General features: G+C 36.3%; 1 protein-coding gene across 3 annotated transcripts in view; it reads right to left on the reverse strand.

Moving 5' to 3' along the window:
* Window positions 1-24,882, reverse strand: part of VAV3 (vav guanine nucleotide exchange factor 3) — a 356,891-nt gene that overhangs the window by 49,225 nt on the left and 282,784 nt on the right. For all 3 annotated transcript variants that reach the window (XM_007090051.2, XM_042998088.1, XM_042998089.1), the window contains one exon: window positions 15,152-15,288. In XM_007090051.2, coding sequence (XP_007090113.1) covers window positions 15,152-15,288 — 137 coding nt within the window. The remainder of the gene's footprint in view (window positions 1-15,151; window positions 15,289-24,882) is intronic.

Below are 24,882 nucleotides of genomic sequence, written 5' to 3' on the forward strand. Positions count from 1 at the left end.
CATTAGATGTTTTTCTCCTAAGTAATTTTCTACTAAGAATTAGGTATTTTAAAAGAATTTCCTTTCTACTAAGAACAAAATTACTGCTATAATGAAAAGTGTACTGACTACCTGATATGTGTGAAGCATTATGCTACATCCTAGGGGATTAAAAATGAATAAACTTGGTTACCATCTTCAAGGATCTCATTCAGATAATGTTTCCTTAATTAGCTTTGCTCTGGTTATTTTCGTAGATTTTTGCAGAATTCTGGATTAGAGAAAAAAACCTATGAGGTAATAATTTGATATGCATAGATAGTTGGGAGTCTGATGTTCTATTCCTGTTCTTCTGATCCTTGAGTAAGTCATTTAACCTTTCATGGCTTCAATATTCTCCCCTGTGAAATGACAGAGTTTGACCCAAGGATTTCTGAGGTGTCTTTTACCACCAAAGTGCTTTGCTTATATGAGCACTTTTCCTAAGTCCCTGTAGTTCTCCAGTCAGTTACTGTTACCAAGACGTATTTGATCCACAAATTTTTAATTAGGAATAGTATGTCAGTAATTTAATCTGATTACACTTATTTATAGAAGATAACGACATTTCAGGTCCTAAATGACTTTCATTTTAACTTGGTGTAAAGTCCTCTATTTTCCAGGGTACACAGGATTGACTTTTTAGAAATTACATTCATTCATTCATTCACTCTTCAGGAATTCAGATTGCCATGAATAATTAAAATCCAATATGTTATAATTTGACAAATTATTTGAAACATAGCCTTAAGGCTACATGCCTGTGTACACTCTATTGAAACCACTCGTGCTGTCAAATCAACAGTTATATCAGATGTAATTTCAGATTGATGGTCCACGGAAGGTATTCTGTGATTGAAACACTTGTAGTAATTACGGCAGAATGCTGCTTATATGGTAATAAAATAATAGAAGAAAAAGTACACAACAGAATTTCTCAGAACTGTCCCCTTAATGATGTTACTTTCTATTGGGATAAAAAGGAGGTAATACTTCATGGTCTAAACTTCTCCTTAGACAGCAGTGTCCTCCTCCAGGTAGATTATAACCTACATTTTGCCCTGTACCAAACATAGGAAAAGTACAAGTTAAGAGCTGTTAACTAAAAATGCCCATCTTGAGAATTAACAATTAGGACCTCACCTACTTTGTCAGGAGGTTTGCCAATTCCCACAATACAGTGTGTATACTTGGAAACATTCCTGCAAACTCAGTTTATGATCTATTCAATCAAAGCCAGTTGGCATTCACCCAGGGACAATGTTTCTTACGGGCCTTCACTAATGTCTATTATCGTCTATAATCATCTCTCCCAGGCCTCCCCTGTTCTATTACAGTCACGCTCTGCCTTTTTCTTCTTCCCTGTAATTAGGGACCCTGATTTAATGCAATATTTTGAGGTAAACACCTGTCAAAATAAAGGTCTCATGACTGCATGACATACTATTACCAAATAAACTGTACTATTTTCACATAGCTTTTTAACCCCTACATCCATAATTTCAATTCTGCCTTGGCTTCTCCTGATTTTATAGAAGGGACGGACAAGTGCTGAGAGGCAGTTTAGAAGCAAAGCGAAGTTTAACTGGGGAATACCTTAAAACTGTGCTCTGGCACTGCTTAAAAAGGTATCACTAAGATGATCAAGACCAAGTTTGGGATTTCACAAAGAAATGCTCTGCAGTAGGAACCTGAATGGGGAAAAACAGTTCCCAGAGATGTTTATTCTATGGATTACAATGACAAAGCAATGAGCCTTTTGGTGTCAAGAATCAGTTTTCTTCACAAAGATTTTTATTCTTTAAAAAATTTTTTGTCTGTGTTCTTATTTGCCTCTGATTATGATGCAGCCTAACACCTGAATTTTACGTCAGGAGAAAAAAAATATAGTTTTAGAAAATTCTATCGTAGCTAATATTCCTGTGTGATCTAGAAGAAATCCAAAAAGTCTTCATGTAGAGCAAAGGAGAAGTCTCCTTTGAAATGATTTGGCTACTATAAAGTTGCAGGGAGAGATGTCGGGGGAAAAAACACCTACTAACTCCATTCCACTGTAGCTCTCTTTCTGAGCCTTGGAGGATTTCTGGGCAGGGCCTGGGTTACAGGACAGATTGCTTAAGGCTCTCAACACAAAAAAGGTCAATAGTTCCTACAGCTGAGTCCACAAGTAAGCAAACTATTCCCTAAGCCAAGTTTGTTTTCTGTAAACCCCTGTTCAGTTTCCTTCTCAATCTCCTTCACTCTCCTTGGGCTATCTTAGGCCTTCCTCATCCAACCTTGCTCTGAGTAAAGGGCTCATGATCTTACCTATTTGTTTACATTAACTATTCCCTTCAGAATTTATCACTGTTTTTTATATTTAATTATGAGTAAAAAGTTTAATATGTGATTAAAGAAATTTCAGGAATTGGGTACAGAAACTGGGAGGGCAGAGTAGTCATCTATGAGCTTATATATGTTAGTGGGACTCTTCATATTAAACATGGGGAAGATAAATTTTTTTAATTAAAAAAACAATTTTCCCACTTCTGGAAAATGAAGTATATCTATCAACATCATTAGCCATACAGAAATACACTTTTTCTTCTTTTCAATTTTATTTCAGGTTTACTTCCTATGATTTTTACAAAACCCTTGTGTGTCATTTAAGTACTAAAATCTCCATTTTATAGATGAGGAATTCGAGGACATAAGGTTAAATAGCTTTAAGACTATTCTGAGAGAACAAAGATAAATTTAAATCTGACAAGATGAATGAATATTTTAATGGTCTTTCAGATAACATCATAAAGTGTAATTTGGGTTCATAAACAATAAATTTGAAAACTTGTAAATAACATATTATAGAAATAGCAGCTCTGAACAGCTTTATTCATGGACTGAATGCCTACTTTATGCTCAACACTAAAGATATGAAAGCCATAGTTCCTATCTTTCTAGGGTGCTCTAACCAGGCAGGGAGAAGAATGAACAGACCATAAGGACCCACTAAAAGTGTTAGGATAGAAGCTCTCTGGTTCAGAGAAGACCTCAAAGGAGGTAACCTCAAAATCGAGCTTGATGGTAAAGAACGATTTAGCTAAGAGAATGGGAGGTAGAAGGGAAAATTCAGGCAGAATGTAAACTATGAATCAATGGCTAAAGGTTTGAAAAAAAAAAAAAACATGTCTCCTATGAAAAAGATTCCTCCCAATTGAACCCTTATTTTTTTCCAGGTTAAAATGAGGAAAATATATCTGTTAAAAAATTGGATTGTCTGCACACTAAATATAGTAGGCATATGGGAAGTAAAATTTCTTGACATGGTAAACTAAGACAATGGTCCACCTGCTGCATGCAAACTAGACCATGACCACTGTGCTTGAGGGCTAAGATGATAGCAAAGGGGAATTTAACACCTTCTTGCCCGTGGCCAAGTCAAGAACCACCCTTCTCCCAGGCTCCTTGCCTATGGAGGCAGTATGAGTAGGAATGCTTCCCTGTGGAGAATCTCCCAAGCTTTCTCCAAGCTTTATCTATTGTCTGACTTTTTAGTTTTTCTTTTGAAGCAAAGAGTTAAAAAAAATTAAAAAAGGAAGAACTTCTACAAAAAGCAATGTTGTATTTCCTAATTGTTCTACCAAAAAAGAACTAAACTGCCTCTAAAAATCTGTTTTCTTTAGAGGTGTTAAAAATTATAACTGTCTCTCCCAAAACAAAGGTAGGATAGTCTAACAAACAGAACTAAGGCAGGAGACAACAAGTCTGAAACAGAGTCTAATTTTAATTCTACAAATGCCATCTTACATAGATGGATGACAAATCTGGCCCTTTAAAACCACAATTCTAATTTACCCTCTTTAAGGAGATTTCTGTGAATTAATCAGAAGGTGTGTAAAAACATTTTCACTTCTTAGAATAAAGATCATGTAGATGCATGATTTGCAAGTGTGAAGTATCACAACTATTTTCTAGGTTATTTAACTTTCATTGTGGATAAAAATATATATTTTTGGCACACTGATTACAGTTCTACTTCTTATAATTGCTTTTTGGTTCCAATTAGCTTACAAAATTCTCCCTGTGGAACATTTGGGTATTCATAAATGACAAAGGAGCAAATAAAACCCCATGAAATAGCACAGGATCCTCATTGTTTCATAAGCTTTATTCTAAGAAGAAAATACTTAAAACTCTCTATTGTAAAAAAAAAATCTAAAAACAAAAATAAAACCCATAGATGGCATGGCATGATTTTACATTTGTTTGTTTCTTTCTCTTGCCCTCTCTCCCTCTCTAGTAAGTTTAATCTGTATCTCTCCTGTGGAAAATAAAACCTTTAATAGGAACAGTCTCTTTTCAGCATGAAGGATGTTCTCCTTAGCCATTAAATCCTTATTATCACATACTGAAATGACTTAAAGCAACAGGTTTATGATCAGTTCAGTGACATGATCAGAATGGTTCCATATGTCCTTACTTTCCATAAAAACTATGCCTTACACCTGCAGTAGGAAACATACTCTAAATGGCCAATTTCCTACTTTACATTCATTTCACTTGAAGATAATTTTATAGAACTTTCAAGGAAAGAGAAAGAAGACAACAAAGATGACAAGAAAAAGCTGCCAAAATGAATCCCTTCAAAGACAGAACAGAGAATATTTTTACAGCTCAATTGTCAACTCATTGTTTGAAAGAAGTTATAATGAAAAAGCAGATACCCACTCAGTTCGATAGCATTAGAAATTACTGTTGTTATAATAATAATACAGACTAGACTCTAATAGCTATTCATAGAAAGTTCCTGATAGAGGGTGGAGGATAATTTGTATTCTCTGGATATAGAGTATGTAGAAAACATGACAGTCTACAATAAAATCCAACTTTCTACCCTAATGAGTGAAGTAACTCACTCGAAAAAACAGACAACAGATTAGTTTAAAAAGCATAATGTCTTGAAAATGTCCAAATAAGCCAAAGCGCTTATCTAGTACAAAAGACATTTTTGAAATTAAAATGCAAAGCCACTGTAACATCCCAATAACTAATCTAGACTGTTATCCACAGTTTTAACTTTACATATATTTGTAACAATATGATGACAAACCCATTAATATAAAGCTCAACATGGAAACCAGCTGCATCACCTGTCCTGAGCTTTTATCATTCCTTAGGTCATTAAGCCACAAGGTTAGGAAACTTTTTTTGCGATCATCCCAGTACAAAACACAAAGTCAGACACATAGTAAGCATTTTGTTAGTATCTGGATGAATGAATAATAGAAGCTACTGTTTAATGAGCACTGGGCTAGACCTCTTTCATATATTATTTATTTTATTCTGTATGCATTTTATAGGTGATAAAACTGAGGGTAATCTATTTAAGGTCATACTGCCAAAAGATGGCAAGGTCAGTAACTTCGTCAGTAACTCTCTCTCTCTCTCTCTCTCTCTATATATATATATATATATATACACACACACACACACACACACACACACAATATAGGAGTCCCATCCTTTGGGATGCAAACCATAAAGTACTTATCTTCTTTGAATATGAATACTGACAAATTAAAGTACATGGATCCACTGTAAGCACACCTACAAACTCTCATGACTTCTAAGGATCAAACCAGCAGTATTCTTTATACATTTAGACCCAAAAAGGAGGAAAGATTTTTGTTCAGCATTTTTTAAAACATGTCATTCTGAATCATGCCACTGAGTAAGGGTACATTCAGACCAGGTTCCTTCATGTACCTTCCATATGTACTATCTATAAAACAAAAGCTGATTTTATCATGATGGCTTTAGAGATGGCAAGATGTGAAGTACCTGTTGAATCAACGAAAACACTTCTATCAAGTTCAGTACGAAGTTTGTTCAAATATATTTTAATTGTATACTAATTCTTTGAAAATGTTCCCTTTATTTGGTAACTATCAGACACCAAGTATTGAGTTCACTATAAACCTTATCTTATAGTTAGGTTTAATAATTTGGTTTGCTATCAATGGCCAAAGATTAAACTGGGAATGCCATAACTTCATGGAATTAATTGGATCACCCTGGTCAATGTCTTACATGAAATTTTATCTAAGGTTCTAAAGAAACTACTCATTACTGGATTCAAAGCAAACCAACAGTACCCCAATTTCTGCAAGTGGGGTTGTGTGTTGACATTATTGCAAAGCCTCAGGTGACTCAGAATGGTGAGCAGTGCTCTCGTCCAGCCCCCATCATGTAACAAATGAAGAAACTAAGTCATATAGTGATGGTATAACTTGACCCAAGCCATACAGTTAGTTGGCTACAGCTGCATGACCCGAATCGGGTTTTCCCACAGTGCCACTGCTTCTTTCACTAAGAATTTGTTGATTAAATTAGAATGTGTTGGCTAAAAGAAAAAACAAAAAACAAAAAACAAAAAACCTTTGATGGCTTAGAAGTACACATAAGACAATTTTGACTCATGCGACATCCTTGTTGAAAACATTAGATGAACTTTTAGCTTATCTCTGAAAATTCAAACAGACTGCTAGCTCCCAGCCAGCATGAATGGATCTTCTAAAGACAGGGGACATAATGTCGAACCAATAATTGGAGTTGATAATTGAAACATGAACAGTGTCTGAGTACTGACTATGGAGTTGACACTCAATATATATTTGCTGATCTGAAATAAATGTGCTAATTGTTTTGCTCTGTTCTAGACATTAGCCTTACTTGTTCCTATCAGACATCTTCCTCTCAACAGACATATGCATGCATTTTGTTATCCAATGGTCTCATTTCTCTTACAATTTTCCTGAGAGCTTCCAAAGCCATTGTACCCATCACACCAGAAAAGCTTCATGCTTCCAGGCTGCTGAGAGGAAATGACAAATAATAATGTCTTTCTTATGGTCTAAAAAGAATAGGAGGCAATACAATTTAGTAAAAAGGGCTTCCACGTAAGGAGCATGCAAGTCAACACTCTGCCCTAACAAGCAAAAGGCTGAACAGATTGAAAAAAAAAAATAAACAATTCTTCTTAGATCCCTAAGAGAGGGGAGGACACAGGACAAATGTCAGCCCCCAGGACTGGAGAGATGGATAGGTGAATACAGGGAGTCACAGCTTGCCAAAGCAGAGCCTCACTAGCAGAAACTGCTGTGGGATTTGGTGCCAGCACTGGGGTAGCAAAACCTGAACTTAAATTGACAAATTGCTGGAGGCTCAGTGCTCGCAGCTCTGAGAGTTAAAATTCCAGGGGGGATCAGTCTTAGGGGAGCCCCACAATATTTTAAGACTATGCTTAGGAGCTCAGTCAGATTCCTATAGTAAATATGGGAGAATAATCCCCTCAGTTTCTGGCAAAGGGGAAAAAGCACGCCGCTCTCTGGAGAAACTAGTTAAGGGAAGCCTGATCTCCTGGGGTGTTAACACATCCAACTGACCTGGGGAAAGGCTCACTCTAGCCATCCTGTCCCACCATTGCAGGGAGAAAAAAGTTGAGAAACACCACTTGTGAAGTTCATTGTCCAAAGGCATAGGCTTACTAAAAGACTGACACCTAATCATAGGGCCACAGAATACTTCCCCTCCCCCTCCATCTCACCACCACATCCCTAAGTCCTCTAGACAGCAGCTCCTTTCACCCAGCACATCATGTCTGGTTATGAAGAAAAAATTGCAAGGAACACCAACAGGCAAAAAACACAACCTGAAGAGACATAGAAAGCATCTGAAGCAGACATTCAGGAATGTTAGAATTATCAGACTGGCAATTTAAAACAAATACAATTAATATGCTAAGGCCTCTAATGGAGAAAGTGGACAAGATGTAACAATAGAGGGGCAATGTGAGCAGCGAGGTAGAAATCCTAAGAATGAACCAAAAACAAATGCTAGAAATAAACAACAACAACAACAACAACAATACTGTAACAGAAATGAAGAATGCTTCCTATGGGCTTAATAGCAGAATGGACATAGCCAAGCAAACAATCTCTGACCTTGAGATTATCTCAATAGTAACTGTCAAAGTGAGAAACAAAGAGGAAAAAAAAACAACTGAGAAAAACAACAGAATATTCAAGACTTGGGGACAACTACAAAAGATGTAATATGTACGTAATGGGCATATCAGAAGAAGAAACAAAGAGAAGAAATACCTGAAACAATAATGACTGAGATTTGTTAAAATTAATGTCAGACACGAGACCCAAGATTCAGGAAGTTCAGATGATAGTAAGCAGGATAAATGCCAAAAAACCCACCTGAGCATATCAGTTTCAAACTACAGAAACCCAAAGTACAAATCCTTAAAGAAGCCAGACAAGCAATAACAAAAACACCTTACATATAAAGGAACAATGATGTACAGACTTCTCCTTGGGAACCATGCAAGCAAGAAGAGAGTGATGTGAAATAGTTAAGGCTGAGAGAAAAAAAAAAACCTACCAATATAGAATTCTCTACTTTACAAAATTATCCTTCAAAAGTGAGGAACAAATAAAGACCTTCTCAGGCAAACAAAAACTGCAGGAATTTGTTGCCAGTCGACCTGCCTTGCAAGAATGTTCAAAGATGCTCCTTAGAGAGAATGAAAACACTATTGGTCAGGAACACGGATCTACTTAAAAAAAGGAAGATTCTCAAAGAAAAAATAAGTGAAGGTAAAAATAAAAACTATTTTCTTATTTTTAATTGATCTAACAGATAACAGTTTGTTCAAAAGAATAACAGTGGCAATGTATTCAATTATGTATGCTCATATCTATATATGCTTTCATATTACATACCTGATATGTATGTACATGCTATGTATGTTTGCATATAAGTGACATTAATGATAGCAATGATACAAGGGACAGGAGGGAGGAATTTGGATTACTCTGTTATTATAAGGTACGCACACTACCAAGGAAGTGGTATAGTGTTATTTGAAACTGGACTTGGATTAGTTGTAATTTTATATAGTAACCTCTAGGGAAACCACTAATAAAAATTAAAAAAAAGTATAACCGATATGCTAAGAAAGAAAACAATAATATAAGATGATCAGTTTAAACCACCAAAGGCAGAAAAAGAGTAGAAGACAAAAAGAGAAATATGTAACAAACAGCAACAAATAAAAAAGAATAATGAATAAGGTAGGTAGTAATCCAATATTTCAATAACTGCTTTGAATGGCAATGGTCTAAATGCACCCAAAAGACAGAGATTGTGAATGGCTCAAAAAACATGACCCAACCATATGCTGCCTCCAAAAAACCCACATGCTTTGTGTTCATCATTCCTACACACCCGTGTCTGTCTCTCTCCACCAGTTCAAACAGAGCCTCCTCTACATAACCCTTCCTGTCTTATGTATCCTCTTATTCCTATTGCCAGGCAAAAGTGGACAGAATTCTCTTTTATTCCTTTCTTATAATAATAATGACAACAAGAGCACCGACGACTAATGTTTCTTATACATTTTTTTATGTACAAAGTACAGTTCTAGGCTTACTTTAATATATTAACACATACAGTGGTAATGGAAATTCTATAAAATGAATACTATTATTACCCCATCTTATAGATGAGTGAATTGAGGCACTGAGAGGTTAAATATTGCACAAAGTCACACAGCTAGGAACCTGGCAGAGCTGGAATTTGAACCTAGGAATTCTTGCCTGAGTCCAAGTTCTTAAAAAGTGCACTCTACTGCTTCTTTTAAAGGCATGTTATTTCTGATTAAGCTGTGTTTATTCACAAACGCCTCCATTTAGGTTAAGAAATGTGAATTCTACATGGTCAGAAGCAAGACACTGCAAAACTTTAACAAGGAATTATATGTAATCGCATTTGAACTTTGCTGTGGTGTACAGGATAACCAGGGTAAATGAAGTCTGGAGGGGAGAAGATCAGTTAGGAGGTGATCTCAGATGTCATGTAGCAGTTGATTAGAGTAAAACCTAGGCTGTGACAACAGAGATGAAGAGGACGAAATGCACTGAAAGTGATTTAGAAGGTACAATGAGAAGCATTTGATGATAAAAGAGATGTGGAAAGGGATGAGAGAGGGGGAGGAGAATATACAAAGATTTCAGACCTTATTATAGGATGGTGGTAGATTGAATGGTGATGCCCTTAATTGTTAAGAATATAGAATCGAGCTTGTGTGGCTCAGTTGGTTAAGTGTCTGACTCTTGGTTTTGGCTCAGGTCATGATCTCACAGTTCATCAGATGGAGTCCCACATCCATTTCTGCACTGACAGTGCAGAGCCTACTTGGGATTCTCTCTCTCCCTATCACTCCCCCACTCACACACCCACCCCCCAGCCCCCACCCCCGTTTATAGGCTCACTCTCTCTCTCTCAAAAAAAGAAGGATATAGAATATTTGAACAACACTATCAATTACTTTGACTTAATTGGCATTCGTAGAATATCCTAACCCACTCACCACCCAAAAAAGAAGAAAACATATTCTTTTCAAGTGTACACAGAACATTTATCAAGATATACCATATTTTGGGTCATAAAACAATTCCTAATAAACAAAATTATTTAAGTTACAAACTACACTCTGTTATGATATGGAACTAAATTAAAAATTAAAAAGAGAAATATATCTGGGAATCCCCAAATATTTGGAAACTAAGTAATGCACTTCTAAATGACTCAGAAGAAGAAAGTGAAAAAGTGAAATACTAGTAAGTATTTCAACATCAACAAAAATGAAAATGCAACACACACAAAGATTTTTTAGGTATCAGAAAAAGAACTTACAAACTTATAGCACTAAATGCCTATATTAGAAAAGGGAGTTCTCAAACCAATGAGTACCTTAAAAGACTAGAAAAATAAGAACATTTTAAACCCAAAATTAGAAGAAAGGGAGTAATAAAGAACAGAGAAGAAATCAGTGAAATAGGAAGCAGAAAAACAATAGAACCAATGAAACAAAACCTTGTTGTATGAGATCAATAAAATTCATAAGCGACGAATTAAACTGATTAGGAAAAAAAAAGCAAAGAAATAAATTACCTATGTTAGACATGAGAGGTGACATCACTATAGATTCTACACAAAAAATACCAAAGCTCACTCAAAAAGAAATAGATAGCTCACATAGACATATATTTACTAAGGAAACTGAATTTGTAATTAAAAAAAAAAATCTTCCTGCAAAGGAAATTCCAGACCTAGATAGCTTCCCTAATAAATTCTATAAAATACTTTAGGAAAAAAAAAATGCTGATTCTATTCATCGAGTGTTAAACTATCACCAAACCTGGACAGACATTACAAGAAAATAACAATAAATAAAAAGGACAATATATCATTACCAGTTAGGGTTTATCTCTGGAAAGCAAGATTGGTTTGCAATCTGAAAAATCAATCAGTGATTCACCATATTAACAAGCTTAAAAACGATAAAATCATTTCCACTGATGCATAAAGAACATTTGGCAAAATCCAACATGAATTACTGATTAAAAAACAAAAAATCTTTCAACAAACTAGGTCTAGCATGGAACATCTTCAACTGGACAAAGGGTACATACCTAATGGTAAAGAACTTAATGCTTCCCCCACCTAAGATCAGAAATAAAGCAAGTATACCTTTTCCATAATTCTAGTCAACATTTCCTGGAGATTCTAGCCATTGTCACAAGGCAGGAAAAAGAAATAGAAAGCATCCAGATTGCAAAGGAAGAAATAGAACTCTGTTTATTCACTGACACTGTGTGTCTATTTAAAAAAAATCTAGAATTTATAGAAAAAATTTCCTGTGAATTTAACAAGTTTGCAGGATAAAGATCAATTTATAAAAATCAATTGTATTTCTATACACTAGCAATAAACAAAAATTGAAATTTAAAACCATAATTTACAATAGTATCAAATAAAATATGAAATAGAGATAAATATGACAAAAGATGTGTATATCCTTCCTTCACTCTAACAACTATAAAGCACTGCTGAGAAATCAAAGACCTAAATAAATGAGAGATATACCACATTGAATGGTCAGAGGACTCAATATTGTTAAGATGTCAGTTTTCTTATATTGATCTATAATTCAACACAATCTCAATCAAAATCCTAGAAAGCTTGTATTGGTGAAATTGACAAGATGTTTCTAAAATCATATGAAATACAAAGCACCCAGAAGGGCCAAAACACCTTTGGAAAAAAAGAAAAGACATATCATCTACCCATTCCCCTTTCAGTATTTACTTAAAAATGAGACCATATGTCCATACAAAGACTTATACTTGAAAGTTCATAGAAGCTTAATTTGTAATAGCCAAAAACTGGTAATAACATGAAATCCATCAGTAGGCTAAAGGATACATAAATTGTGCTATATCCATACAGGGAATAATAATAAGCAATAAAAAGAAAAAAAACTTCATCCACTTAGCATAATTTCCTCCAAGTTCTTCCAAGATTTTACAAATGGCAGGATTTCCTTCTTTTGGAAGTCAAATAATATCCCATTGTGTATACATACCACATTTTATTTATCCATTAATCTACTGAGGGATATTAGGATACTTCCATGTCTTGGCTATGTCTACATGAAGAATCTAAAATAGTCAGACTCATAAAAATAGAGAACAGAATGGTGGTTGCCAGGGGCTGATGGAAAGTGGAAATGGGAAAAGTTTAGTCCAAGGGCACAAAGTTTAAGTCATGCAAGATGAAGAGGTCCTAGAGATCTACTGCACAGCATAGAGTCTGTATTTAATAATATGGCATTATATACTTAAAAATTTGCTAAGTGGCTAGATGGTAATTATTCTTATCACAAAAATAAATAAAGAGGGAAGGGTGAAACTTTTGGAGGTAAAGGATAGATTTATGGCATAAATTGTGGTGATGGCCTCAAGGATTTATACTTACCTCCAAGCTTGTCAAGTTGCTTACATTAAATATGTATAGCTTTTTGTATGCCAATAATACAATCAATAAGTCGGTTTTTAAAAATAAGAGCCATTAGGGTGCCTGGGTGGCTCAGTTAAGTGTCCGACTTTGGCTCAGGTCATGACCTCACAGTTAGTGAGTTTGAGCCCCACCTCGGGCACTGTGCTGACAGCTCAGAGCCTGGAGCCTGCTTCGGATTCTGTGTCTCCCTCTCCCTCTGCCCCTCCCCTGTTCATACCCTGTCTCTCTCTCTCTCTCAAAAATAAGTAAACATTAAAAAAATTTTTTTTAATAAGAATGATCTTACACAAAGCAACATGGTTTAATCTCAAAGAAGTCATACAAAAAAGAATATACTATATGATGTACTATACAACATTAAAAAAAAATTCAAACTCATAGTCTGAAAGCAGAACAGTACTTGCCTGGGGACTGAGGAAGGACAACAGGTAGAGGCAAGAAGGAGAAATTACAAAGGGGCACACAAAAACTTTGGGGGCTGATTTTTATCATCTTGATCAGTGACATTTTGATTTGTACATTCATTTGTCAAAACGTATCAAATTGTACACTTTAAATAAGTGCACTTTATTATATATTGCAACACTGTTGTTTTTTTAAGTGGCATTAGTGATCCAAGAAGTAGTTTCTGCAGCAGACTATATTATAAACAGGGTAGAAGGAGGGAGAAACCAAGTATAGGCTACTCTCTCAAGAAGCTTAGCTTTTTTATTAATGTTTATTAATTTTTGAGAGAGAGAGAGAGAGAGAGCAAGCACAAGCAGGAGAGGGGCAGAGAGAGAGGGAGACACAGAATCCGAAGCAGGCTCCAGGCTCTGAGCTGTCAGCACATGGCCCGAGGCAGGGCTCAAACTCACAAATGGTGAGATCGTGACCTGAGCCCGAAGTCTGATGCTCAACCAACTGAGCCAGCCAGGTGCTCCAAAGCTTAGCTCTGAGAATAGAAGAGGGAGACTAACATAACCAGACAGAAGTTGAGTAAATGTATTTTAAGATGGGAGGAGCATATTTATCTGTCATAGAAAAGGAGCTAGTGGAGAGAATGAAGTTGAAAATGTAGGAATTAAGAACCAGCTGATGAAACGTGGGATGAAAAACCCAAGAAGGAAAGTAAGTCTTGAATAAGAGAAACCTTACAGGTACACATGTAGGTATGTTTTGGGGGTGGGATGTGCAGGACTGGACTGAAGAGTTAGTAGAATTTCAGTCTGACATTCTCTCTTCCTGTTTGGGGAAGGATGAGGTGTGAGAGGGTAGGATATTAAGAAGAGTGGAGTTTTGGAAAAGTCATTGGCTACAGCATTGGCTACAGTGGTTGTAGATTAATGTTCAATCTAGGGGCATTCATCTATAACAAGATGGCAGACCATAAAATAGTTTTAAGCAAAGAAAATAGCCATCATTTATACAGGTGTACAATGGATTATTATCTACCAGTCCTTCCCTACTCTCTCTCTCTCTCCCCCTGGCCAAATTTCACTCAAGTGTGCTAATCTTTCTGTTGAGCCCATGCCCCTTTCCCTCAGCACAGTTGGTTTTTAGTTGGTTTTTAACCAACTCTTTAATTTTGCTGGGAAATATTTCTAACACACATGAAGATACAGAATACTTTAGTGAACAGCAATGTCCTACCATCTAGCTTTAACAACTCTTAACACTAGCCCATATTTTCCTCAGTTAACACAATCCTTAAACCCAATATAGGCTAACCGGACAAGAGAGATTTCATCTCCAGCAAACATCAACATGCTCACTTACTTTTCACATTTCATACATTTCATGAATAATGCCCAGAGCACCTCTGAGAACGTCAGGGATTTCTGTGGGTAGGCACAAATCAAGTATGGCCAGAAATGGCCACTGGCAAGCTAATTAGGTAGTTCCCTTGAAATGAACTGTTAATATGTTAAAGCAGTGCAAATTAGATCACACCCACAGGTCCTAGGTTTGGAAAAAATGCTCTGGCAAAGTATGAATTTTTAATAAAAATGGTAATTATGATCCACAGCACTGATCCTATTTTTCTTTAGCGTTCTAATGTTCACTGCCACTTGGCATTGGTAAATATGAGGAAGGCTAATCAAAGATATTTTCCCCCACATCATGTAAAATTTCTGAAGCTAAAAGCATGCAATCAATTCCTAAAGACAAGAGCTTTATTCTTTAAGCAGTAATAAATCATCGAGTAAAACAAAAACAAACACTGTAATTTGGATAGTACCTGCCAAAACAGACTGTGTGCGTCTCCTCTCAGAAGTTCAACCGTATCCCCTGCCTGGATATGTAACGGGGGTCCTTCATGAAGAGCCGGGGGTGGTGTCCCAGTATAGTTCTTAATGACCTGCATCTTTGGTAAACCTGAAAATAAGCAACACAACTTTTGGAATTGAGAGAATAATGACGCGTGAAGTCCAAATGTACTTTAAAATAAAAACAAGGCCATCATTAACATTAAAAAGTTGTAATAGCAACAAAGGCCAAGTAAACATGTGAAGTAACTACAATGGAATGCTTTTGAACTTTCTCATTATTTGAGAAAGTAATGGAATAAGACACATATTTATCTCCTGATCCCTTACATACTTTTGCTCTCCCTCACCATCCATCTCTTCGTAGTTGAAAAAATATTTCTTTCAGCCGATGCCTGCTTCATAAAAAACACATCACGTACAGTTTAATGGAAAAGAATCAATTTTTTCATCAACTCTATCCTTTCTGCCTATTACTTTCCTCTTGGGCATTGGCTGATTTCATCACTAAGGAGGCTCACCCTTTCTGTGTATGCATCACATTGCCCAGTATAAGGCTCATATCTTAAGGTTATCTTTGTAATTCAAAAGCAAAAAGGTGATGGATGTGCCACTGCAATACTTAAGACATTTATATGGAGAAATTCTTCAGGCTCAAATTTAGGTTTGCAAAACAGACCCAATAAAGGGAACATGTCTAAGCCAATAGCATCATCAACACTTGAAATCCAGATCTGTCCTTTTTCTTTGTATTTCTCAGAATGTGCAATGAAGGCCTCAGTTCAATATTTCATTTCTGAGAACAGCAGCTTCAATTGCACACAGGCCTAAATGTACCAGTATTGGTCACAAATGGACAACTTCACAGTCACCTTTTCATTTAGAGGTGAAATGCTCCCTCCTGTGAGACAGAACACTCATAAACATGATATTTGGTGCACATTCAGGAACTCAAGCCATTGCCTATTACACTTGAAGGTTTTTTATTCTAACGATTGACCACGGGGAAGTTGTAACTACCTGGAAACACCACGCTCAATAGAGGAGGAGGATGCATGATGGTCATTCGGTTCCAGATGCCCAAGTTACCTCAAAAAGGTTGTTCAAGTTACACGGATCTCAGTATCTACATGAAATGCTTCCACAAACAATTTCATGAAGTCCTCACTATCCTTTTTCAACAACCACCCCAGATGGGAGGGAACAGTGTGGCCATAAACTAAACAGAACTGAAAAGCTTTAGTCAACACTTTTCTTATCAACCCATCGGGCAGAAGGCCTGAAAAGAATTGGGCCCTTCACCCCAATTTAGCTGCTATAACTGCTGAGACATGTAGCAAGTTAGTACATCTTCCCTTTGCTTCAGTTCTTGTGCCACAGAACCCCTGAAGGGACGGTGCTAATCCCACATCTCTCATGGAGTGTTTCCCTACCAGATGCAGGAAGGCAGCGCCCGTACACAAAGAGCAGACCTTATTGTCTTTCCCAAAAAACAACACTTGACAGGAGAACTCTTGTCAGTCAAGTGTTTATCAGACTTGCTCTCAACACACTGTAGATGCCTTGAGTATAGAAAGAGCTTATTTTATACTTTCTATTAAGTTGCTGTTGTTTATTTTACATGAAACCTAAATATCTCATGCACACAACTCATTTAGAAGTTCAATATACAGAAGAGGATGCACCCTGAAGTTGAATCTGGTTTGCAAGTTAGTTATTCCATGTTAGGGGGCCAAAGTCATGGTTAGCCTCAGTTTTACTGAGCATTTCTAGATCAAGGAAAGCATTTCATTTAGTATGCTCCCTTGATAATTTTGTTTTTACGCCAATTTTAAAATAAAGGCTGAAGACAAGAAACAGGAGGTTTTAAACCTGAAATAACTGATGTGGCCTCAAATACCGGGCCCAGTGAAGTTCTCAGAAGGGCTCTGGCCTTCTCTGCAGTTGTCTCCTTGGCCAAGACCCACAGGGACAAAATGAAGCAGTGCCTGACGGACACAACAGTTCTGTTATTGCCAACATGCTCAAGTTAGTCATTCTTAAGAAAATGGTTGAAAATGCATAAAGTATTTAGGGGAAAAAATTAAGTTTGATGACATTTCACCAACCAAATATAAATTGGGGATTAACATATGGAATACCCAGGCTACAAAGAAGACTGTGAAATATAAGGCATGTAACAATGCTGCCTTATTTATCCTTTTTGACAGACTACAATGCCCATTACATATGACCTAGTAAAACCATATTTAAAATTTAAAGTATTACATATATTAATATACTGTGGCCAAAAAATGAGATCTTAGTGTCTTAAAACTTACTTATAAATAAGTAGTCCTTGAAATGATGAACTTGGTTTTTATAGTCTTACTGCTAATTTTTTCATTTACTGTGTTTTTCTGCTATAACTTTCTTCTTGGCTATGAGCTTCATTTTGGAAGTTCATCCAGTAGTACACCAACATAGGGTATGTTACTGACTTTACTCCTAAAGCAAAATTGTGTGACCTTTGCCAAGAATTATGGTTGAGCCCAGGTAATAGTGAAAAAGACATTGCTACTAGCCTGAATTCAGCCGTAAGTGACTTTCAAAATACAGCATTAATTTGATTCATATTTTTGTGTGTGGGGATGAGTTAGGAATTTACAATGGAATTTATATTTTTTAGTCATTTGTTAGAATAATCTCTGGCTATTTATTTCTGATAGGTCAGCACTTCCCATTTCAGGATGATCTGTCATCAGGGCAATAGGGCTGTAGAGATCAAAGAATACAGGAGATAGAGGAAGGCCACTGTGACATGATGAATTCTGATACCTTGCCCCCTGCCTCTGATGTCTGAATATAAGAGGAGTTCTACAATACTGTAGTACGAATGGTTTACTCCTTTCCTTTTATTGAAGAAAAAAAAAAAAAAAGACATGGTAACTTTGCTAAGAAGGTGAATATAATCCCATTAATGGATAGATAAAAGTGCGATTAAAATAAGAATAGAGAGTGGGTTAAACTTCATGTCAGCACTCAACCATCAATATAATTGTTAACACAATCTCTCGCCACAGCAGGCATCACACACACCTCATAAATGAGATCAAGAATGGAGAAGAAATTAGATTTACAGATACTCATATTTCAAATAGCCATTTAGTGTTGATTTAGTGTCGGTTTTCTTCTCTCCCCATAAAATATTCCTGACAAGTTTTGACCTTTCTTTAAAACGTCCAGCACAGAACATTCACTACACGTCCTTATGACAACTTATTGTTGTGTGTAGTTTATTAACAAACTCTATCTAAAACTTACTCTAAAATCTCTGTAACTTCTCTCCATTGACCTTCCTCCTTCCATCTAGAATTATGCAGAAGGTGGTAAATCTGCTTTTTATAGATTAGCCTTTCAAAATTTGTTTAGGCTTAAAATCCCTAGTTACTCACGTTTTCCTTTAGTTATCCATGTTTCCAGGAATTCTGAGATGCAAAATGTTGCAAAACTACAAAAGTGGAGGATAGTTTCCCTCGTTAACTCTGACCAATCAGAAACAACCAAAAGCTATTCTAAAAACTGATTTTAAAAATATAAATTCCATTCATTATATTGTCAAATCACAACTCATCCCAGAAAGCTGCCTCTTTCTTCTTGGGTAAACACAGACCGTTGTTGTTTAGTTTCTTTCTGCTCCAGAAAAGCATTTATAATGACTATGTTGGTATAGTTACAGGGCTGCTCAGCAAAGTCTGAAAATTAAAAATGACTCTACCTTCAGATATTAAATGTGAAATAATCATATGTAATTTCAACATATACAGTTAAGCAACCTTGGAAGTTCCCAAAACTTTATATAATCTGTTATCTTTATCTAAAGGAATATAATTAAAATGGCTAAGACAAAATTAGATCTCCTGCCAAATGTTATTTTGGCTTGTTTCATTCCCTACAACAAATGCTTTGCTGCACAGCTCACTACATTGTTGATATATAAAGTTCGGACAGTTTTACCCTTTAACTTTTGTTCATACTACTCATTATACTTAGTCTTAAGTCAGACAAGGTCCCCAAGTCATCTTATGCATGAAGAATTAACAAACTGAAGAATCAGCAATACTTAAATTATGATTATATTCCAGTAATAGTCATCAGGTTCTAGTCAAATAAAACTGAAGCCAATATAATTACATGGAACACTAGAGTTTTCCAAAACAATATGGCAGTGAAAGGGCATCTGAATGAAGCAAGATTTCCTTTCAAATCTCAACTCAATGCAACTAAGAGTGACACATGCCAAGAAATTAAAAAAAAATTTTTTAAGTTAATTCTAAGTAGAATCCTATTGGAAAGTTTGCCATAAATAAACCATTTCTCTAGTAATTCTCACATAAACTGTCAAACTTCAATGAACTTAGCCTACTATATCACTATCAACCTCTTGGCTTCTAAGAAGAGTGATGGCCACAATATAGTTTAGTATTTACACACGATGCTGATATCACTCCCCCAATGCAAAGGGCTTCCCCAAGGCAAAAACTTAAGAGGTGAGTGCAGTGTACCAGATAAATGGGCTGTCAGTAATGTGCTGGCCTTTCACCTCTGAGGCCTAATTTAAAATCTAAACATAGCCACATTAAAAAATAATTAGTTCTACAAGATGTCAGAGAATGTAGCTGGTTTACCTGGGAAGCTGATTACAAGCATAACATATTCATTCATTCCTTCAACGTCCTGAATGGCACATAAGTTCTGGGCATGGTGGTTTGACAACAGAGCAAGGACACGCTTCCTGCCCTCAATGAGCCTATAATCTACTGAACAGGCAGGTGAACTCAAATACACTATAATTAGGCTTGGTCTCTTGTCCAGTGGGGCATTTTTCAAAATGAGCCTGTCAATAAAGTTTCCAGGGAGTTTTTTTTTTTTTTGAAAAGCCTTCAGTAGGACCCTGAAATATGTATTTTATGTTTCTGTATGTTTCCTAGGTGTGGTTTCCAAATCCTAGCCAGGTTTGGAAATCACATTTTTGTGGGTACGTAAGCAATTCACCATGACCAGCCACCACTGGTTCCAACCTTGCTTTTGACAAAGCTACAGTGAAGTAAGTGCTGTCTGGCACCCTGCCAGCTCAATCCTCTTTAAGTTAACGTCTGGGCTCTTCCTGATAGAAGTTCCTAATCTAACTATCACATCTGAGGAGCAGGCTGTGCAGAATGAACAGCCAGCAAGTTAGGTAGCTAGGATGCTGGGCTTCCCTGCCCGCCACACCTCCTTGGGCCCTTTCCTACTAACCAGTGCACTTTTCATTCATGGGGTGGTCTTCACAGAGAAGCAAAAGGAGCCTCATAATGGAAACCATCTGTTAACAACGGAAACAGACGATTTGGCGGAAAACAAACCGGTCTGAAGAACTAATTGTTCACAAAGGGAACACACCCCCATAAATGATTTCAAAAATTTTCACCCAGAGAAGGCTACTCTTTCCTTTTATAAACAATGATGAGTCAGATGAAGGAAACAGCATTGTCATCGCTCATACAAAAACAAGGATCAGATAGAGATATGTTCCTCCAACCTCACTGACTAGTCACTACCTATAGGAGTATTAGTAAATTAAAGGTTAAAGATAGAAACATCTTTTGAAAGTCCCCCCCCCACTTATTAAAAAGATTTTATAGGCTACCAAATATAAAAAGCACTACAAAATTGCATGTGTTATTATAAAATCCATGCAAATTTAATATTCTGTTCCATCAAATATGTACATTTCAATGATAAGAAATGTTTCCCTAAAATCCTTAAATAAGGTCAAAGCTCTACAAGAATGTGCCAGGTATTTGTCAGAACTCTCAAAAACAACCACCCCCTAGGGGTGTGAGGAGTCCAGTTGAAAAACATAGCCTGAGTTAACTCCACCATCTTCTTTAAAGCTAGAAAAAGAACACAATCACACGATTTCAAAGTAAGAACATTACCACCTACTCCAACCACCTCATTTTCTACCTTATAAAACTAAGATTCAAAGTGGTCAATAAAAATGTCTGAAGTCAAAAAGCTAGCTAGAAGCAGAACTGGAACCAGAACCTGTATTCACCAACTGCTAGTTCAGTCCCCCTGGCTGAAGATGAGTAATTCTCTACAACCAGCAGGGAACAGGACTATGGCAGAAAACAGGTCTCCTATACAGACTAATATACGTTTGGGGGTCATCTAAACCCTGCTGGGTGTCCAGAGTTATCATGGGAAGCAGGAAGAGAGGAGGCAGAACTGCCCTTCAAGTGGGGAAAGATTGTGAGCTCTCCAAGATAAGGTGAATTCTAGGAGGAAGTAATAAGTCCCACTGGTACATTCTAAAGACAAAGCCCCAAATCTCAATGCCAACAACAACATGCACTGGACTCGACAATCTGTGGTGCTCTCTGTGCCTGACACGTCCACATGCAGTTCTGTGGCTCTGTGGACAAGTGGCCACGTGCAATTGTTTGTGCAGAAAGTTTTAATCACTTCAACCACATCATTCTGCTATTCTGACCATACCTGAGTGCATCGGGGAGGGTGATTAAGCCAAAGGTTACAATATATTGGCTGAATATATGATGTGCCAGTGGCTGAGGAGGCGGCTAGAAGGGAGACAGTCCCAAGGGACAGTCCTCACTGGAAGGTAAGAAACAAGACAATCATGTTTGCTCCTCAGTTTGAAATCAAATAAATGTATAACTATTGCTCAAAAACAGTGATGTTTCATAGGAGGAGGTTGGCTGTGTATCTACATTTGAATGTGGTAAAATTTTTGTTGATATTCCTTTTCACTGGGGCCAAAGATCAACAACCAACACATCTACATAAGAATATACATATACAGAAAACATTGTCCCCTTCTCAGCAACGTTCTTTCTTGACACTATTGATAGTAAGGAGAGGAACAGAGAAGAGAAACTACACTGTATTGTATATTCTCTTGAAATACCAGTGTTCTGGCAGTGGGAACTCTGTACACTAGCATGAATAGTGACTCTATCAAAGAAAGTTCTTAGGATATTTTAGTCAAACACTTTCACTTACACATGAAACAACTCAAGTCCAGTTGCACATAGCTAGCTAAAAGCCAAAAATGGTGTTCTCAACACACGTCTATCACCTAGTAAGGGTGTAATGCTGGGTTGACTAGGAAAAATAAGGGAAGATTCTAGAAAGGTTACACATGATTATTTCAGAGCTTAATATTTAATGAATAAATCACTACCTTCCCCAAGGAAGCTGGGAAAGAATCAGATTCAAAATATTACAGTTGAGGGGGCCTTGGGTGGCTCAGTCAGTTAAGTGTCTGACTCTTGATCTAGGCTCGGGTCATGATCTCACAGTTTGTGAGATTGAGCCCCATGTAGGGCTCTGCACTGACAGTACAGAGCCTGCTTGGGATTCTCTCTCTCCCTCTCTCTCTCTCTGTACCTCCTCTGCTTGTGTGTGCACGTAGTCTCTCTCTCTCTCTCTCTCTCAAAATAAATAAACATTAAACATTTTTTTTAATATTCTCCTGGGAATGCTAGTAAGCAACAGCAGACCCTTCAAACTGTTCCAGGAAGTTCAGAGATTCCATTTCAAAATCTCTACAGCCTTGCAATTATACTGGGAGTATATATTCTACCTCCTTCCTATAAATTGGGAATACTAAAAAAATAAGATACTAGCTTATAAATTTGTGTCTTTTATAATCTTCTAATTTAAGATATTTGGAAATGTTAAGTAGAATATACTGAGTTCAGGGACAGTGTAGGTTTTGTTTGTTTTTTTTTGCCCATCAAAATCTTCATTTTTCCCCCATCTCCCATCGATTCAAAATCTATTCTCCTCCTAGTCTCACCCCCCACCCCCAACTCCCCATTGTTCTTACTTTCCTTAAGGTTAGCCTTATTCTCTCCCTGAATTTTTAGCTTCCTATCTTTTTTTGTACATAAAAAGCTTCTTTCATCAACCTAAGGTATCAGAATTATGGTTTCAACTTGTTCAAATTTAGCATAATAAGCTATTTAAATAATTAGACATATGGTTGCTTGCAATCATCTGAAAAATAATAAAAATTAAATAGAACCCACATCCTAAGGATATAATAAAAATATAAAAGTAGTAATTATTAAAATTTAGACTGTGGACCTTCAAAGAAAAATAAAAATACAAATGTCAAAATATTAAGAAATTGTGCCAAGAAGTTATGAATCGTCTAGAAGGCAGTTACACTGGTAAAAACAGAATTATGCATAGAAAACATACTAAAATAGAACTTTTAGTTCTGCCTTACTTCTCAATACACCAATGACACTTAACACAAAGCTCATATACAATTACAGTTTACAAAAATACCTGAATATAACACATCATCTACTAATAGGACACTTAATTCTAAAACCAAACCATGGATTTCTCACTAACTTTATACAACATGAAAAATGACTGACCCTAAAAATGACCTTCTCCTGAGTTCTTGGACAGAGTCTGATCATTTCACTTATGTGTTTCTTGCTCCTCAATTAAGACAAACTCCCCCAGATAATGAATAAAACTTCTCTTTCCTTGCCAACATCTTGGTGTTATATACTGGACTGAACCATAGGAACTGGCTGCTGTTGAGTGTTTCTGAAGTACAAAAAGGCAATTTTTGACAGCTTAACCCAATATGTGCCAAAATAATTATTTTTTAATATAAATGCATCAAATACCTAATATCAACAAAGTTAGAGCAAAAAGGTCCTACTGAGCTCAAGTATGGCAAAAGCTGGCATAACTCTGGGCAGAAAAGAAATCTGTATTTGGGCATTGGCTCTCTGAAGCAACATTAATTAGTAACTCTGTTAAGTAAATTCAATCAACATTTGTTAAGGCCCCTGTTTCCATCTCCCTTGGAGCTATAACTCTTTTGAAAAACCTAGTTACAGAATTTGTTTTCAGGTTTCAATAGTAAGGATATCCCAGTTTGCCCTTTGAGACTAGGGAGTAAAATCTGTGACAGTAGAGTTCCCATTTTTTTTCTGTAACTTTCTTTTTATTTCTATATAGAATAAATATATTTTATTCATTATAAAATCCCAAAATAATTATTTTTGTCTTTAGAGTAGACACTGTCTAAATCATTCATCTTTCTTTTATTAACCCCATTCACAGTGCTTAGCATGTGGTTAAAACTTGGTGACAAGGAGTGATTTAGTTTTCAGGAGAAATTTATACTTCATGAGAGTGTTAATTTTAAAATAAAGCTATGTGCTAAAAACTAGTATTTCTTTTTTATTATCTTAAAGTATTTAAGAATTTATAATATTTGTTCTTACAAGCACTTTGATTTAACCACTGAGAAACTTAAGTTGTGGCAGTAACTTGTGCTTTTTAGTTATGAAGTTTAATTAAACATCCAAGAGGGTATCACAGTAAACACATAGTTAAAAAAAAAAATCCAGAGTGTCCACCTAAGCAACAGAAACAGTACACATTTCAAAGTCTGAGATTTCTATAGGGGTTATTTCCTCAAACAGATAAACTCATAAGCTACTCCTCCAGGACACCAGATATATCAAGCTTTCCATTATCTTCCAAATGCTTTTTCTGTCTCCTAAACAGAAAGATCCTTATAGAACACACCGTTGTTTTGGTCAAATTTTACTAAGACCAAATACAATGATTTTGCACAAAACTTGAGAAAATAAGTTTGAAAATCTTTTGAGAAGTTACA

This window comes from Panthera tigris, chromosome C1 (assembly GCF_018350195.1).
Source record: "Panthera tigris isolate Pti1 chromosome C1, P.tigris_Pti1_mat1.1, whole genome shotgun sequence".
NCBI classification, from domain to species: domain Eukaryota; kingdom Metazoa; phylum Chordata; class Mammalia; order Carnivora; family Felidae; genus Panthera; species Panthera tigris.